Here is a 12,736-nt window from a genome sequence, read left to right as displayed (position 1 = left end):
TAAACATTAATGTATATGAGATAAGTGGTACAATACAGAAACACCATAAGTATGCTATACTGCATCACCCAGACATGCGGCCATCACGTTCGCGCGGACTAGTACGATGCCCATTCTCCCCAGGTGAATACTCCGGCGGAGAAGCATGCTCTTGCTGAGCAGCTTGGTAGGTCGGCGGCATAATCTCCACCATCTCAACATCCTTAAGCTGCTCCTTCCTCTTCTCATAACGACGCAAGAGATAAATCAGTATCAAGCTGAGCAGGAATATCCCCGCAAGCCCACACCCAATGCTAATCCCAACTTTTGCTGACGTGCTAAGGCCGCCCGATTTCGGCTCTTCGTTTGTAGAATCCAGGACGCGACAGTTTCGCCACCCGTTTGAGATGCTTACGTTGGGGAAGATCTCGGCTTCGACTTTATCGCAGTCGAGGGGTATGTTGGAGTATATGGATATACCGTCGGCGGCGCGGCGGAGATTGGGCAGGTTCACGCTGTACGGTCACAGTTAGGGAACGTCGCCTGTACTAACTGTAAAGCTGCATAACTTGCCTTGAAATGTTTCCGCGGAATTCGAGCTCGCGGATTCGGTGTAAGGGAAGATCAATGGCGAGGGGACTAGACGTCTCTACCGTCAATGTCATGTTTGTATCGATTATCTTCGGCATTGAGAGGCTAGGGCGAAATTTAACGTCAGCACTGGAGATATTGTGGGATTCAATACAGGTTGAACAACCTCCCGATGGTTCCTCCCAGCTGCATGGCCCCGTCAACAGTATCCAGCTCTGGGAATGAGACGTTGAGAGGCCGTCCACCCTCTGTCGTCAGTTCAAAACTTGCAGGATCGGAGTCGAGAGAAAATAGGTTCGGGCCCACGCTGGTGAGTTTTGGCAAAGCAAGGCTGTTTATATCGGGTTAGTTTGGGGAATCATGAGCGACGTGGAACGCACTTGGATATCGTTCCCATCAAGTCTATACTGCCTGCCGACTTCAGCGATAGTAGTAATAACCCTATAGATGATGGTGAAGGGCCAGTCCCGTTGCATCCGTCCCTGGTGCAGATATTGAGATCCTTTGGAACCTCTTCCAATGATTCCAGTCGTAAACTAGGCGACGCATCAGCTGCCATCTTCAAATATTCCCAGTCTACCGCCGCATCCATACCTAGAGAGATTCCCACGGATATACACTTGCTCTGCCTTCCGAAGTGACCTCAAGTCGACATCGTGGGCGTGGTGTATACTAACAAACCCATTGACTGCACTCAATTTCGGGACCGAAATATTTCTGAAATAAAACGACGACTGAACATCCAGCCTGCCGCCAAGGCGCTCAAGATCTGGAACAGACACCAAGTCAAAAATCTTCACATCCTCGGTCTTAGAGCCCTGATCCAAAGAATCTGGATACCATGCGAGATCCCCGTCGATACTTCGGATATTCGGCAGATAGACAGACCCAGTATAGTTATATGCGATAACAACACTCCCGTTGATGCTTGTACACTCGCTCGCGAGACTATCCAGAGCGGATTGGTTGTCGATTTCGTAGGAGTAGATTTCCCCGTACCGTGGCTCCGGGGTGCAAACCTGTGCCGCGGCTGCACTGGTCAGTAAGGAACAATTGTATTAAAGTAAGAAATTAAACCGAGGACAAATGCTGAAACGTACTCGTTGGCAGCAGGCGTGATGCCAGGGCAAGAAGGAGCTTCTTCTTCATCCTGGGATGCAAATCGATCGCCAACAGCCCAACAGAGAACGGATGAGCAATTCCAATTCTGCAGGATTGGCGCCGGGGAACGAGGCTCCTTTTGACAAAAGGTTTTGTCCAGCACATTGAGCAGTCAGCAGGGCCAGGCAGTTCGGGCGCAGTAGCGCCAGCCACTGGGGGCCAGATCGATTTGATCCACTCACAGACCAGACATTGGGCTAAAAATGGGGGCAGAATGGGGCTTATTTAGGCGCTAGGTCTGTATTTGAAGCGGGACTGTGTGCCGACTAATTTATGTGCCTATCAAGGTCAGGTAGAAGGAAGATTTCAGGGAACGCACCTCTAGAGGCCCTATAAAGGACGGCAAATGGTTTGATAGTTATGACTATGAGGCTTTGCGATCTACAAATGTTGTTGCTCAGCCCTACCGGTACAGACCCGAAACTAAACCCCACAGAGGCCAGCGCTGGAGAATCAATTTGTTTACCGTAATTCTCCAACTAAAGGGGACGATTCAGCCCTTGGTTCGCGAGCCACTACCGCAAGTCCACTATCGATTTGCGATACCAGCGGTAGTTTATGTCGTATCTGCCAGACTCTCTATCTACCAGCGTATTAAGCAGAATTCCCAACCCCAGACGCAACCGCCAACCACTCCTCATCCCTTTCCAAAACAGCCATATCATCCCTCCTCAACAGGACCATAACCTCCAGGCTCTCATCCACTCCACCCCTCCTCCTCGGTAAAAGCACAGCCACCCCATCCGCCTCCATATACGGCAGTCTGACAAATCCTGGCCTTCCCAGCCCAGCCCCAAAGTCTACCTCGTATAGCTCTAGATCCGCCCAGCTGGTAATCGCCAGGTCGCGCGAGCCGAATATATCCCACCCCGGGTCGAGAGTGCGGTGGTCTTCGGAGTCATTTATTAGACGGTATACCTCGGCGATGTGCCGTGCGGTGATGGTGGATGGGGATTGGGAGGTTGCGATGCGGGTGCAGATTTCGGATAAAGTTCGTGTGGATTCTGGAGATGAAGTTGAGGTTGTCTTTGTGTTTGTGAGTAAAGCTGCTGTGGCTTCTGTCCGAGTGTACAGCACTACATTCCCGAAATAGGGATTCGACGCCGGAGAGAATGTCGAGCTGATTCGTCGTCGGCCGTTAACTATTGTTGCTAGTCGGCTAGTGATTGACTCTGCGAGGGAGGGGCTGCGCTGTGCTCGTACGCGGGTTATCGCTGTCCAGAGAAGCGCGCAAAGGATGACGTTTGTAGTTGGAGGGTTTGGTGTATATTTTCCCAATGCCTCCTTGATCGTGATGATCCGGTGAATTGGGATAGTGAACACCTTTGATGTGCAAGGTGGAGATTCGGTTTGCTGAGCAGGTTCGTCCGTAGTAGGCTGTGTTTTAGCATATTCGGGGTGTTTTGCGAGGAGCTCTTCATACGAAAGAGCTGAGATTTCTTCCAACTGAGGTGACAATGCCTCAGAAAGCCGTTCAATTCGACCGAACTGCGTTGGACTTGTGAGGTCCAGACCGGAATTGGTAATGTTTCGTGTCCACTGTTTGATGATCTCTGAGAATCCTGTCGCGTCGACGGTATTATGGTGCAGGGAGACACATAACCCGACGCCATGATCTGCGAAACGGAACAAACTTGTGGCGAACACAGGTGCACCAGCTGCAGCCAGGGCATCATCTATGACGGGTGGCAGTGGCCAGACTTCTGGGGGAATTTCTTCTGGGGGCATTCCCTGGGAAGATAATGTCTCGTATGTCCCGTCGATAGAACCCTTGTCGAGTAGAGTTAGGGCAGTGTCTGCATTGTATCGGATTTCAAGTGACGGTTTCTGCTGGAATTTACTGGCGAAGACTCGGCCTGACAGCCACGGGAGTTGCTTGGAGAGCACATCTAGGCCGACTTTCAAATGTTCTCTGACCGCTGGTGTTCGGTCTGTGGTGTCAAACGCGAACAGAATGTTGATGTAGGCAGTCGGCACTGTCAGGTCTAACGGACTCAGCTGCTTGATATGAGTGCAGTCCGCCATTTGGATCGGTCAATTGGAGCTTAATAGAAGCCTGCGAACAGTGGAAAGGAACAAGAAGAGGAAAAGAAGACGAGGAAGAGGGGTATTTATGTTCTTAATGATCTCCATTGCGTGCCGCCCGCCCCACTAACGGCCACTCTGCATATAGAAAGAACAGCAGCAAACGGGTTTACAATCCCAACTTAGGGCTATTCGATGTAAGTTTCATGTGTAAGGATGGATATTCATACAGATCACGTAATGGAAACTTCGCATGTTACTGCCTGCTACGGCCTTTATGTTGTACCTGGCGTAGGCAGAAACTTTCTATATAATTCGGGCCGGCCCAAGCCAGAGTGACGATCCGGCACCAGCGAGATGGAGGATCGCAAACTCAATTGCGGTTATACTTGTTCAAATCCAGTGTATCGACATTCAGCTGCGTTGCAACACGTAACCGTGCCCCAGCTCGCCTATGCCGGTGCCCAGCGGTTTAGTGTGCTGTTGGAGGCGCCGTTTCCATTAGCCCAGACTCCGGCATCCTCCAGACCTTTTTTCTAACCACGCCGGTGTGTAAGCCCGGACCTGACAGTGGAGATCGTGACGCCGCGCCGTCATCGGATAGAGTAGCTTCTGACAGTGCGACATCTATCCTGCCTTGGCCCCTATTACAATCCGTAGTCCGGCACCTTAGCCTCGACCTAGAGATGGGCGGAAGCATCGTGCAAACAGGGTGACAGTGGCAATCATACAAGGCACCCGGTGGGCCAGTTTTGAACCATAGCACACCATAGACTGTGCCAGCGAGAGGCTGTTGTTGCGGTTCTCTACGATCCTGTAGTAGTAGCAGGTGCCTCTAGCATCCAACTACTCTCCAGATAAATAGACTGCTCCTCTCCCAACACAACCTTCACCGCTTCCATTCGAGCCTCGTATTCACAGCGCTCCCGCGAATCCATCCAGCACTCGATCTTCGAAATCTCCTTCCGGGCTTCCCGCAGAACCTCAAGGTCCTGACCTATTCCAAGAGACCCAGACTCATCCCCGAGAGACAGAACGCGTCTGAACCAACCCAGGGCCTCGTGGTATTGTTCTAGATCCATGTGGACCCGTCCAACATGCAGTCCAGACCAAAGCGTGGCTTCATGACCCGGCCCCAAGGCGATAATGTGGCCTTCAAACGCAATCGAATGCCATTCCAGCACATTTTCGAACTGGGACTGAGCGCGGTAGGCAAAAGCGATATTAGCGGCGCTCCATGGGGTCTCCTGCGCATCCGGGCCTAATGTACGCTTCTGGCCCTCAAAGGCAAAAGTGTACCACTCTATTGCCTTGCCAAATCGGGACTGGTGATGGTATACAACGCCAATATCGTGCGCACTTTCCAGTGTGAGGTAAGAATCCGGTCCTAGAGTACGATTTCGACGCTGGAAGACCATAGAGTAAAACTCCAGCGCCTCGTCAAATCTGAATTGGCGGTCGTATATAAAGCCAACTTTCTTAGCGCTCCATAGGGTGGCTCTATCGTTCGGGCCCAGAGTACGATTTTGACCCTCAAAGGCGATGGAATACCAGGCAAGGGCGTTCTCATATTGAAATTGGCCTTCGTATGCGAGCCCGATGCTATAAGCACTCTTTAGGGTACTTTCATGATCCAGCCCTAGGGTGCGATTTTGACCCTGAAAGGCGATAGAGGACCATTCCAGTGCCTTGTCGAATCGGAGCTGGTCAGCATATGTAGCACCAATATTAAGAGCACTCCCCAGAGTGCGCTCATTATACTGCCCTAAGGTGCGGTTTCGAGTCTCATATGCCATGAGGTCCCACCTCAGCGACTCGTCCAGTCTAGATAGATGATGCGAAACTCTGCCAAGGTTATGCATCGTATCCATTGTATCCTTGTGATATAGGCCAAGTGTACGATTTCTTCCGTCAAAGATCCTCAACCCCCACTCAAGCACCTGTTCATGTTGATCCAGCTCAAAATGGATCAAAGCCATACGCTCGGCGCTGTCCAAGGTTTCTTGGTGCACTGGCCCCATGGTAGCGTTCAGTATTTGATACTCAATCCTTGCCCATTCAGCCTGTTTGTCCAGGATAGACTTCGAGGCGAAGTTGGCAAGATAGTCTCGCACGAGAGTCAAGACCCTTTTGTGCTTCAGACCGTGTATCTCCACTTCTGCGTCCAGCACTGTGCGGTACAATTTGTCTGCTTCCTCGTATCTTTCCAGATCGAAATATTGATTTGCAACCGTCTTTGCGGCATTCTGCGTCAACAAGTTTCTCGGACCTAGCCTTGCCACTCGACTTTGGTATGCAGTAAGTCTCAGCTCAAGTGCTTTGTCAAAGTTACCTTCTGCTTCGTGGAGAGCCGCTAGGCCGATAAGCGCCCCCATTGTAGCGTAGTGGTTATGCCCCAAGACACGCTGTCGCGCTGTCAATATCCATTCGTACCACCTCCTTGATTCCTCAAAATGTTGCAGCCTATAAAGTACCCAAGCTAGGTCTCCTGCGACGCTCAAAGACCTTGGGTGCATTGGATGAAGCTTGCGGTACACCTCCGACAGCTCCCAGTTGAATAACTGGGCTGCAGCCGGAAGATTATAGTCTCGGATCGCAATCGTCAATTTGTATGTGAGTAGCCATGCATCATCCTCCAGTTGTTCCTCTTCGCGATATACAGACTTAAAGAGCAGTCCCGCTTCTTGTAATTGGCCAAGAAGCCAGAGATACCACCAATATGGCCTTTCAAAGAGAAATGATAGCTTATGGGACATTGTCAGATGTTCTAGCGGATGCGGGAGGTCAATCGAGGTCAACACTGGTGCTTTGGAGAGGTATACTCGGGCATTTGCAAGAGCTGCATGAATATGCGGTCCTAGGTGATTTGTATTACAGTCACATGTGCCCAGATGACCCTCTGGATGCTTAAGGCGCAATGTACGAGCAAGAAGCACGAGGGCCCTGTGCGTGAGTTCCTGCTTTCTCTGTAGGGGCAGTCGTTGCCGAAGCCAGTAGTGGATTAAAGGATGGATGGTGATGGCATTCATTGAGGAGGTGAAACGAACCAGAGAGAAAGAGGCGAGCAGTTGGAATAACTCGGAGATTGAGTTCTCTGTAAGAAGCCATGAGATTTCTGCTTTTTCCAGGTTGGCATCCCGTATGAAGACTTACTGCTTGTTTGAAGGTGTACGTCGTCTGACAGCATGTCCTCAGAGATATCATTGTTTGACAAGAAACCGCAAAGAAACAGAAGTTCAGCAGCTTCCGGTGTTTTCTCCTGGACGGCATTGAGAGAAACCTCCCATGTAGTGAGAATTGTGTCGTTACGGTAGTCCCATATAGACAGAGGTCGTCTATGGGCAAGGAGTCTTTCGGCGTTGACGTGATACTGCTCGATGTATTTCCGAACAGCCCGAGTAAACTGCTCTGGCTGATCCGGGAGGAAGTTCTGTTGAGCAGATAGATAGGCACCAGCCTGCTCTATGGCAAGTGGGAAATACCCCAACAAGTGGAGTAGTTCTTGGGCAACAGTGTCTGTTCCTGCGTCAATACAATCGGCCCCTCAGAATACCACAACTCTAGGCCTACCTTCAACCTCCCCGTAGAAGCCAGAGCTCTTAGAAAATAGAGACTTTCCCTCTTCTTTGGCCATCTCTCCAACTGCGATGCTTTTCCAGTACCCGGAGATATCTTTTCGCCTGCTTGTGAGAAGGATGCTACCAAATGGCACCCTGGGGATATGGTTGCGAATGTCAAATGAGTCCAAATCGTCAACATTGTCGAATATAAGCAGCCATTGATGGTTCTCTTGCTGCGTCAGCCAGTCGAACATCCCTCTTACAGTCCTAGCCCTTTTTTCAATACCGGGACTCGTGTCATAAGAAACATTGTCGCCCCCAAATAATGCAGCAAACTTCATGTATTCAGTATTATTTGTATGGGTTTCTCGGAAGCGGCTCAAGACTTGATCAGCCGCATGGGTAAAACTCTGGAGAATAGCTGGCTCACTGGACCCATCGATCCAGAACACGGATGTGTATCTATCCATGTAGCGATATGCGTATTCAACAGCAATCTGCGTTTTACCTATACCCCCTGGACCATGCAGAGCAAATACACATTGCTGGGAGGGGGTACATTCATCCTTGAAGTAGCGATGAACATGCTGTAGAATATCGTCCCTTCCTGTGAATCGATCACTGCGTAGCATTGGTAGTTGCAACGTGACTCGGAACTCGTCCTTCGGATCATGACTGCGGCGCGATTTTTGAGGGCCAGAAGTGATCGCGTACGACAAAATAGATAATAGAACCCGGTAGCTGCTATCCCGGGAGGCGAATTTGTTCAACCCGCGATGGTCTACGGGCAGGCCAATGTTCCGTACCCTCCCTCCTCCAAACTTTGCAGATTGTTCGCGAACGCACTATACCTAAAGTCAGAATAACCAGTGATATCGAGACAGGAAGATCCAGTTGATGTTCTTACAAACTCTCTCCATTGAAAGAACCAGAAGCGGAACAATAGAGTCGGTCGCTGTTCGAAGACATTGACGATCTGAGTTTCCGTACCTATGCCAGCCTCAAACCCCATGTGTAAGTCCAGTAGCATGGTAGAATCGTACTCTATTTCCGCCAGTATAGAAGGATTCGATCCAACCAGTCGAAGTAAGCCAGCTACCCGACGACCCCATGAACTGAACGTGGATCCACGGTGAGGCGTCCCTAGAAAAATGATCGCCTGTGTGTTCTCAACCACGTACTCAAAGTCAGGGCTCCCACGAGCAAGGACCACGGCCTTCTTGATGACGAGCCCTCCATAGCTGTACCCGACAAGTACAAGCTTACGACGTTTTGCCTGGATAGCGGTCAGACGAGTCTCGGATCTGCGCTGCCGCTTCCTCATACCTCCGGTGACCGACGTATGCCATTTGCCATGTGCTCCAAAAGATCGTTCCCAATAGTTGTGAGCCTGGCCTGCGCCGCATCTCTTTTCCAAAACGAGTCGAAGTTGAAGAAGTAAAGGCGAGTGCTGCCAGTCTCTAACTGCCCTAAATCATCAGGGAGAAATTCACTGACCCAGTTCACATTTGCATCGCTTGCATTGAGTCCTTGCGTCCGCCTGCGTGCCTGCCATGTTGTATCAGGGTTGGATCCAAGCCCGTGGACGAACAAAATGCTGGGGGTGGATTAGCACAGCTACTACCTCGCAGAATATGACAAGAAAGTTACTCGGTCCCATCGCTGTCTTGCAGTTGTGTATAGTTACCTACTGGGACGAATCCCAGTGGAGCTTTGTGTGCTTGAGCAGGATTGGTAGGTGATGGAATTCCACTTATCGACAAATCATAGAGTGCGGCAATAATCAAGGGTACAATCAACCCAACGGTGTAGGTATTTTTCCACATTACGAGATAGTTATCCGTAAAGGCGTGTTGTAGCACCTGGCCCCCGCAGGCCCGTCGGTTTTGCTGAAAGCTCCACGGAGCTTCTCCTACTATCGGAGAAAAGAGCAAAAGGAGAAGAGTGATGTGGAGGGTTAAGGATGGAAGAATGAGGCGGCCTGGCTAGCCCCGCCCGCAGGATGGATTACTCAGCAGTAGTGTAGTGGGCAGGGGCAAGGCGCAATTCTCATGAACATAGGGTACTTCATGTAGGTTACTTAGTCTTCTAGATTCAAAGTGAAGTGCTCATCATCCTCTCCTAGGTATCTAGGGCTAGGCTTCGGATGAGTGTAAAGTGGCCCCACGGTTGCGAAACCCCCACCATAACTGCCAGCCCAGAGCAAAAATCGGAGCACCCAATAGAAAGAGCCAGATAGCCGCCGATGCCGAAATAACAATGATAGAGAAGATCCAAAAGACGAGGTTCATCCGCGAAAGATCCTGATCGTGCAGGAACCCAGTATCAGACGGCACAGTCAGGGTAACCTGTATAGCCGAAAGCATGACCGACAAGCTGGCAAAGACGAACAGCAGAGGGATGGTGGCTGATGCGAGGTATTCGGTGATCGACCAATGAGGCGCACTATAGAACCAGCTCCAGCCTTGTCGTGGACGGAAAATACGCACAGCCCAGTTCAGACGTGACAGCCGGATCTGCCCGTAATGGTACCGCTTCGCCACCTGTTCGTCACTCAATATCTGGAATCGATGCGCAAACCGTGCCCAGTCACCCCATTCCACCTTCGCCGGTATCAAGTGCAGTTCCTGGGCCAGTAGGAAATCTGAAGGGTGCCTCACCAGCAAAGCGTACGACCGTAGAAAGCCAGCTGCTACCGCAGTTGCGTCGAATCCAAGAACCGGCGAACGCGATTGCGATTCGGAGTCTGTGTCTTTTTGACTGGATCGACATAGATACAACTCCCAGAAGCGGTGGTTCAGTAGGCAGACGGGAATTGGCTTGATATATATTTGGTTATGTCGCCAAACGAGATGGAGGCTTGGGTCCTCGCTGACAAGAATATCGCGGCCTTTCAGCTTCTGTGCATGCAGAGCATCGATGTGGAGGCCTGATTTTCGAGCAACTAGCCAGAGCCTGTCGTACAGTTCATCCAGGACCGGAGTCTCTAGTTCTTGGAGGAGAAAATGCTCCACGTCTTGCTGTCGAAGTGCGACCGACGGAAACCCTCCTACATGACCGATTATGGTCGGCGTTTTGCAGGCGTTGTTTTGTGGGTGTGAGCCCAGAGTGGGCTGCGGATTGGGCTCTTTGTTTAATTCCTCTGCAGACGTGAATGGCGGCTCAGGAAACATTGTAGACGTGGGTAGGTACTCTTAATGATGGAAGCTTGACTATATCTAGCCAGGCATCAAGAACAAAGCTCTATGTATTTCTAAGCCACGTTCGGCTAATCCTGAGCCATGATACCTCAAAAGTGAAGGGAGGCTGCTCGTGAGTCTCCGCTGCTCAAACCTCTAAGCAGAACCTTTGAAGATAGCGCTACCCCGAAAATGGTAAAGCTAGCCCGAAGCGGGAACTCACAGGTCCTCGCTGTACATGATAAAAACTGTTTAAAGACAGTTCCCAAATACTATTAATATTATGCCGTACGAAATTGGGCACCATCTCAAGCGCCCCCTCCATCTTAGATATACATAACATCACTAATAATCCCCAACTTTTCCGATATCCCCACAGTTATGAATGCCAAACTCCACCTACCACCAAGCAGGGTAGCCATTAGCCGTCTCTTCCCTCTCAAAATATACTATGGGGTATCACAACTCACAGCTTTTGGCGGACAACATGCCGCTGCCATATCGACAGTGCCACACGACGCTATCGCCGCGTCCTTGCTACTTGCATCGGCAGGAACATAACATTGACCTGTGACGAAACTAGCTCTTCCCATTTTGCAGCAGGGGGGTATTTCCTTTTCACTGCAGATGGAGTCGTTCTGGGCGAGTGCGCTTGCTGTTATAAGGGATATGGCGAGGGCTTTGAGGTTCATTGTGTCGTTGGGTTTGGAATTTGTTGACAGATTCTAGGATTGTTGAGATGGAATAAGATAGAATGGAAGATGACTTGGAACTGGAAAGGGGAAATACTGTACGTATCTTCGTAGTATTTGTATTTGTTCTATGGCAAGCTGGCTACCTGTTTTGGGTAAATGCAGACATCTGCTTGGAAAGGGGTATCTGTGTTGGATCCCGTGGCTACCGCGTGGCATCGCTCTTTACCACATCCTCTCAGAGAAGTATACACCAAGCGGACACCTGATGGGATATTGAGTCCTTATTGTGATACGGAAATGGACCTTATTTCTTATTCAGTCTGTAGGATCGGCGGGCCCAGCTGCAGGATATCTCTTTGTTCCAGTATCCAACCATATGCCAACCATATCGTAGCCAACCATGATGAGACCAAATTATGAGCTCCAGAGATTAGGTAGGGATACCTGGCACTCCTTCCAGCGAGATTAATTGAAGTTTTGGCGGGGATGGATTTGTATTTGGCCAATGTTGCACCAAACGAGTTAATCAAGATGCACCTATATTGCCACTGAGAAACAGCAGATCATCACCATCCTGCCAATTCAATGGCCATTCCATAGGATCCCATATCGAAAAGTCAAGATCAAACTGCGAGCCCCCATCTGGCTGAACCCCTGCTGGATCACTCTCCCTACAATCACAATTACGATCACGACCACGATCACGATCACGCTCGCGTTCCATTCGTGCAGCGACAGCCTGTCGCGTATGTTTATACGCCTTGAGAATCCCCCTCGCCGCAACATCGGCAACAAAATTCATAGCCATAAACGACTCCGCCTTGCCCAGGAACGGTGTGTCCTGGTTCTCATTCCAGTCTTCGCAGTCCAGCATGTGCTCGATGATTCTGCAAACCCGCACGCATTGCGACCGTCGATCATTGGATGTCTGGGATATAGCCCTCATGAGTGTAAAGGTCTGTCTGATGATGTTTCGGATGCTCGTCTCGTCTATACACTCCCTCGGCGCTGTTCCGAGAATACGTAGGAGGAAGAATACGGCGTATCCTGCGGACCGGAATACGTGGATTGTTCCTTTGCGAAGGGCATCGGGGAATGTGGTTACGATGGTTAGGAGTTGTGTTGCTGTGATGCTACCTTGTGTAATGAGTTCGTGTTCCTTTTCTCGGTGGAGGGTTTGAAGGTTTTCGGGCTTTTTCTTCTGTCCGAGAGCGTAGAGGTATAAGCTGAGTCGCGCGTCGAGAAATGATACTTCATCGGCGGGAGACCATTCAGATGCGTATTTGTCTTGGATCATGCAAAGCTCGGATTCAAACATTCGTACGAACGGAAGGGGATCTTCTGTGAGCCCGGTGGACGACGTCTCGCATTCTCCTAGGGCAGTTGAAATTTTTGACGTGATGAGAGCGATATGGAGTTGAATCCTTGTGATTGGTGGTAGCCAAGAATTCGAATCATTGAGAGCGTGAAGGACTGTATGGTCGATCCTGGTGGAACTTGGGACCCCGAATCTTGCCGTATGCCTAGGGTAATTAGCGAGAGCATG

The 12,736-nt window shown here is 50.3% G+C and overlaps 5 protein-coding genes across 5 annotated transcripts; all 5 read right to left on the bottom strand.

Moving 5' to 3' along the window:
* Positions 1-64: 64 nt before the first annotated feature.
* APUU_50141S (uncharacterized protein) lies at positions 65-1,719 on the bottom strand (the record flags this gene model as incomplete). The annotated part of the gene is made up of 6 exons (XM_041705105.1): positions 65-494; positions 553-675; positions 737-901; positions 951-1,106; positions 1,165-1,600; positions 1,671-1,719. The coding sequence occupies 6 exons, from the start codon at positions 1,717-1,719 to the stop codon at positions 65-67; spliced, it is 1,359 nt and encodes a 452-aa protein (XP_041557624.1).
* Positions 1,720-2,325: 606 nt separating this feature from the next.
* Positions 2,326-3,756, bottom strand: APUU_50140S (uncharacterized protein; the record flags this gene model as incomplete). Its single annotated transcript, XM_041705104.1, has 1 exon — positions 2,326-3,756. One exon carries the CDS (start codon positions 3,754-3,756, stop codon positions 2,326-2,328), a length of 1,431 nt encoding a protein of 476 aa, XP_041557623.1.
* Positions 3,757-4,562: 806 nt separating this feature from the next.
* APUU_50139S (uncharacterized protein) lies at positions 4,563-9,142 on the bottom strand (the record flags this gene model as incomplete). The annotated part of the gene is made up of 6 exons (XM_041705103.1): positions 4,563-6,850; positions 6,910-7,272; positions 7,327-8,161; positions 8,224-8,592; positions 8,643-8,913; positions 8,967-9,142. The coding sequence occupies 6 exons, from the start codon at positions 9,140-9,142 to the stop codon at positions 4,563-4,565; spliced, it is 4,302 nt and encodes a 1,433-aa protein (XP_041557622.1).
* A 309-nt stretch (positions 9,143-9,451) lies between these two features.
* APUU_50138S (uncharacterized protein) lies at positions 9,452-10,489 on the bottom strand (the record flags this gene model as incomplete). The annotated part of the gene is made up of 1 exon (XM_041705102.1): positions 9,452-10,489. One exon carries the CDS (start codon positions 10,487-10,489, stop codon positions 9,452-9,454), a length of 1,038 nt encoding a protein of 345 aa, XP_041557621.1.
* Positions 10,490-11,716: 1,227 nt separating this feature from the next.
* Positions 11,717-12,508, bottom strand: APUU_50137S (uncharacterized protein; the record flags this gene model as incomplete). The annotated part of the gene is made up of 1 exon (XM_041705101.1): positions 11,717-12,508. The coding sequence occupies one exon, from the start codon at positions 12,506-12,508 to the stop codon at positions 11,717-11,719; it is 792 nt and encodes a 263-aa protein (XP_041557620.1).
* Positions 12,509-12,736: the final 228 nt, after the last annotated feature.

This window comes from Aspergillus puulaauensis, chromosome 5, assembly GCF_016861865.1.
Source record: "Aspergillus puulaauensis MK2 DNA, chromosome 5, nearly complete sequence".
In the NCBI taxonomy this organism is placed as follows: Eukaryota; Fungi; Ascomycota; class Eurotiomycetes; order Eurotiales; family Aspergillaceae; genus Aspergillus; species Aspergillus puulaauensis.
Note: the sequence above shows the minus strand (reverse complement) of the source record. Positions and strands in the feature narration are given on the sequence as shown.